This window comes from Alosa pseudoharengus, unplaced genomic scaffold, assembly GCF_046254945.1.
Source record: "Alosa pseudoharengus isolate Yale_2024_CS ecotype anadromous, Long Island Sound unplaced genomic scaffold, YU_APseudo_1.1 YU_APseudo_1.1_scf_24, whole genome shotgun sequence".
NCBI lineage: Eukaryota > Metazoa > Chordata > Actinopteri > Clupeiformes > Clupeidae > Alosa > Alosa pseudoharengus.
The window spans coordinates 12,446,282-12,451,281 of NW_027468689.1; the positions used below are offsets into that span (position 1 = coordinate 12,446,282).

General features: G+C 51.0%; 1 protein-coding gene across 1 annotated transcript in view; it reads right to left on the bottom strand.

Moving 5' to 3' along the window:
- Window positions 1–3,378: 3,378 nt before the first annotated feature.
- The window catches only part of slc5a7a (solute carrier family 5 member 7a), a 6,873-nt gene continuing 5,251 nt past the window's right edge, over window positions 3,379–5,000 (bottom strand). Inside the window, exons 7-8 of the mRNA XM_076302616.1 lie at window positions 4,620–4,837; window positions 3,379–4,011 (exon numbers count right to left, since the gene is read on the bottom strand). Coding sequence (XP_076158731.1) covers window positions 3,379–4,011; window positions 4,620–4,837 — 851 coding nt within the window. The remainder of the gene's footprint in view (window positions 4,012–4,619; window positions 4,838–5,000) is intronic.

Sequence of the window (5,000 nt, forward strand, 5' to 3'; positions counted from 1 at the left end):
GGGGAGGGAAGCTCTCTCTACCACACTCACTCACACACCCACTTCACATTGATCCAGCCATAACTACACCCACCTACCCACACACACACACACACACACTTCACATTGTTCCAGCCATAACCACACCCACCTACCCACACACACACACACACACACACACACACACACACACTTCACATTGTTCCAGCCATAACCAAAGGTACACACACACACACACTCACACACACACACCACACATGTGTGTCCAGTGCCATCAGGATCTGGTCTGATGTGCTGATACAGGCTGCTGTTCTGCGCCACATTCTGATGGGCTGATGACCAGCTAGATGATCTGATCACAGCACTTTGCTCCTCAGGTCACACACACACACAGGAAACTCACTTTACTTCCCAGAAGCTCCATTAGACTCCCAGGACTGAAGGGGGGGGGGGGCAATCTGATTACACCTGTCTGCTTCCATTAAGATTCCTGTACTCAGCCCTGACACACACACACACACACACACACACACACACACACACGTGTGTGTATCTTTAGCTTCCCGCTGGAATGGATCTGGGCCTGCTTTGTTCCCCCAACTTCTGAGGGACTGAAAAGCACGTCTCATTGCGCAGGGCTGGGATTGGCTGGGTGTGAATATGTAGGGTTGTGAATGGCTGAGTTTGAGATCCGCAGAGCCAGCCTTGGCTGGGCATTGGGTATCCATGGATGAAATGGGCTGGGTTTGAGGTTCGCCGGGCTGTGATTGGCTGGGTGTGGAGTGCGCTGGGCTCTGATAGGCTGGGATTGCGAGAGCGTAGTTTTGGCTGACTGTCAGGTTTCTCCATGATTCTTCATTATGACGAGAGCACTCTGCGGCCTGGGTGGGGGGTGTGGTGGTGTGGGGAGGGGCGGGGCGGCCGCTAATGGGATTGAGTTTTGGGGAACAAGGGCGCAGCGGAGGACACGCCAGGACAAGCGTCACACACACACACACACACACACACCCTTAAGGTGTGGCTTCGCTGAAGACCAGTAGTAACGCACCCAAGACCAACACCAACCGCGTCCCCCCATCGGCCCAGTCCAGCCCAGGCGCAGCACTTAGCGTAATGTAAATACCGGCAAGCTATTTATAGCGGATGACTCTTCGTCGTGACATTGGGCGGATGGTCGGGCGCCAGCTGACGTCAGGAGAGCCGTCACGTTTTCGGACACGCGCCGCTGCCTCTGAAAGCGCTGCAGTCCGTCCCGTGGCCGCCACACACACGCCGCGACAAAGAGCCGCAACAAAGCCGCCATGATGACGACAATGGCTTCGCTCTTAAGAGCCCAGAGCGGCCATGATGATCTGAAAGGGCAGTGCACTGGGAAGTGTGTGTGTGTGTGTGTGTGTGTGTGTGTGTGTGTGTGTGTGTGTGTGTGTGTGTGTGTGTGGCCATGATGAGTCTTAAAAGCCCAGCCATCGCACGGCAGCCCTTCGTAACGACACAACTCATACTTCAGAACACTCGTCCAGCAACACACAACTCCAACACACACACCAAGCAGATAGCAAACATGTCCCAACACAGCTCTGAATATGTTAAATAAGACTATTTATTTACGGCAATTACGGTACATTTTTATATCTTTACAACATCATTTATAAATAAATAGATGTTAGCAGCTGTTGCTTATTAACATGAACGATTTGTTTCCTACCTGCACATGTAAATGTTGTTTGCATTTTCTATATTTATACAAATATAAATATACATAAATATACACATCACAGCAACACTAAGAGAGAGCCACAGACGCTGAACCAGTACAAGTCCTGCTGGGAGCCAGGTACGGAAACCAGAACTACAACTACATCTAGAACTACAGGAACTGAACTCAGTCCCCTAAGAACTACATTTGATACAGGAGATGAATTTGCAGGGGCCACTCTTAATCCACACTAGACATCTCACAATGCCATGGATAGACCTATCCCACAATGCCATGGGTAGACCTATCCCACAATGCCATGGGTAGACCTATCCCACAATGCCATGGGTAGACCTATCCCATAATGCTGTGGGTAGACCTATCCCAAAAGACCATGGGTAGATCTATCCCATAATGCCATGGGTAGACCTATCCAAAAATGCCATGGGTAGAGCTATCCCACAATGCCGTGGGGAGACTTTTCACACGCTATCCTGGGGCTCTCTGCGTAGCCCGTCCTGGAGATGAGCAGAGTTAAGGCTTTTACACAAGCACTAGTGCTAAAGCAGAGGGGACACACACACACACACACACACACACACACACACACACACACACACACACACACACACACACACACACACACACACACACACACACACACACACACACACAAAGCACACACACACAAACACACACACAAGAGGAGGACAGACTACAGAAGCTTACTGTTGGGTTCCAGAGTGATTGTGGAAACAGAGGAGTACTATAGAGAGACCTTTTAACATATGCACACACACACACACACTGGCTGATAAGAGAGTGACCATTTGGCAACAAGAGTTTTGGCTCAGTAGTAACTCTATAGAGTGCAGTAGTACTAGTTAGACTCTAGTCGCAACTTCATCGATGTGACTACAGGTCTGAGCAGCTGGCTGATCTCGGGTCAGCCTTCAGAAACATTTAATGACTCAATGACCTCACTTCCTGCCTCACTGCGGCACACACACACAAGGTCAAGCACGCATCCATATCATTATTGCACTTCTCAGCTACCAACTGAACTACACTTCCCAGCAGCTACTGTATCTGTGCTGACCTCTACTTCCTGAGCAAAAGGTCATTCAGAGGTTGTACTCAACACGCACAGTGAAGATGATTGACAAATCCAAATCCAAGTCCACTCCAAACCAATCCATCTCCAGTAGATCACACACACACACACACACACACACACACACATATCATGTACACTTACACATACAACCTTCGAACTGTAGCAGTACTGAAGGAGAACATAATCCACCCTCACACACACACACACACACACACACACACACACACCAGCTGCAGTAGTACCGATAGAGAATCCAATTCACACAAATACACAGATGCATGACCCTGCCACAGTAATGTTGGAGAACACACTCCACGCTCCACACACACATAGCTGAGGATCCAAACGTGATGATGTCACACTGCAGTCCACTTCACAGCCCCGGATTGCACTTCCTTCTCTGAGTCCAGAGTGAGAAGGTTGTGTGTGTGTGTGTGTGTCTGTGTGTGTGTGTGTGTGTCTGTGTGTGTAGAGGGGAGAGTTGAAGCTGGAATCATCCACCTTCGTGTTTCTTTATATGTATGTGTGAGTTGTGTGTTAGTTTTCAGGGTGTGGATGGGACACGTGTGTGTGTGTGTGTGTGTGGTCACTCGTTCTTGAGGCTGTGGGGCGAGTCGGGGCTGGAGTCGTCATCCTCCTCGGTCAGCGTCTCCTTGCGGGTGAAGGTGGCAGCCAGCGTGACGCTGAGGCGGGGCTTTACCGGCGCCAGCTCTGACAGGCCGATGACGTTGCGGTTGACCAGCGTGGTCTTGTCCATGATCTCCTCGCTGTGCTTGGACATCACGGCGTCTAGCACGTCATACTTGGCGGACAGCTTCCCGCTCTCAAACAGGTACTTGGCCAGGTGGGAGAACAGCACGTTTCCCAGTAGCGAGGCCAGCATGGACACGGTCTTGAAGGGGAACTTCTGGATCAGAATGCCCTCGTCGTTCACGTAACAGCCCGGGTAGTGGATGAAGGCGGGCAGCTTGAGGTAGGGCTCCCCGCCACCGATGCGCAGCAGCAGGCCGAAAACGTAGCCGGCCACCGAGCCGTAGGTGTTGGTGCCACGCACGAACAGCACGCACAGCAGCTGCGGGAAGATGATCACGTAGACCAGGTCGGAGCTCAGGTACCACAAGCCGTACACCGTGCCGGTCAGCAATGCCATCGTCGTCGCCAACGCACCAAACACAAAGATGGTGATCCGCATCACCCACACGATCTCACGGTCAGACGCCTGTGGAACACACACACGCACGCACACACGCACACACACACACAGGCGCACACACACACACGCACAGACACACACACACACACACACACACACACACACACACACACACACACACACACACACATACACACACACATACACACACACACACAGGCAAACAAACATACACACACAGGCACAAAAACATGGAATAATCTGTTTATACAGAGGCCCAACAGACACTCCAGTTAATGTTAGTTAGGTGTAGGTGTTACTGTACGTATCAGGTGTTGGTGTTGGTGTTATTGTTAGTGCAGGTGTTAGTGTAGGTGTTGGTGTTGGTGTAGGTGTAGGTGTTGGTGTAGGTGTAGGTGTAGGTGTAGGTGTAGGTGTAGGTGTTGGTGTTGGTGTTAGTGTAGGTGTTGATGTAGGTGTTACTGTACGTATCAGGTGTTGGTGTTGGTGTTATTGTTAGTGCAGGTGTTAGTGTAGGTGTTGGTGTAGGTGTTGGTGTAGGTGCTAGTGTTGGTGTTGGTGTTGGTGTAGGTGTTAGTGTTGGTGTTGGTGTTGGTGTTGGTGTTGGTGTTGGTGTTGGTGTTAGTGTAGGTGTTGGTCGTAGTGGTACTCACTGACTGGCGGAAGGCAAGCTGATAAATGTTTCTGGCAAACATGGAGCTGGCGGAGAGGATGGAGGAGTCTGCGGATGACATGACGGCTGCGGACACGGCGCCCAGTCCAAAGAAGGACACGTAGGACGGGCACAGGTGCTGCAGCACGATGGGCAGGATCATGTCCGACTGGTTCTTGTCCTTCGGTGGAATAGCGCCATACGACGTCTGGTTCCAGTCTGCACAGCAAGGACATGGACTTCAGCTTCACTGACTCACATCCACACACACACACACACACGTACCTATTGTCGTGGCAGATATTCAGACTCGGGCCAGAAATTAAGTCCAAACATCTTGCCCACAACGTAACAAAAATACACCATTATAAGTGCTGAAGTC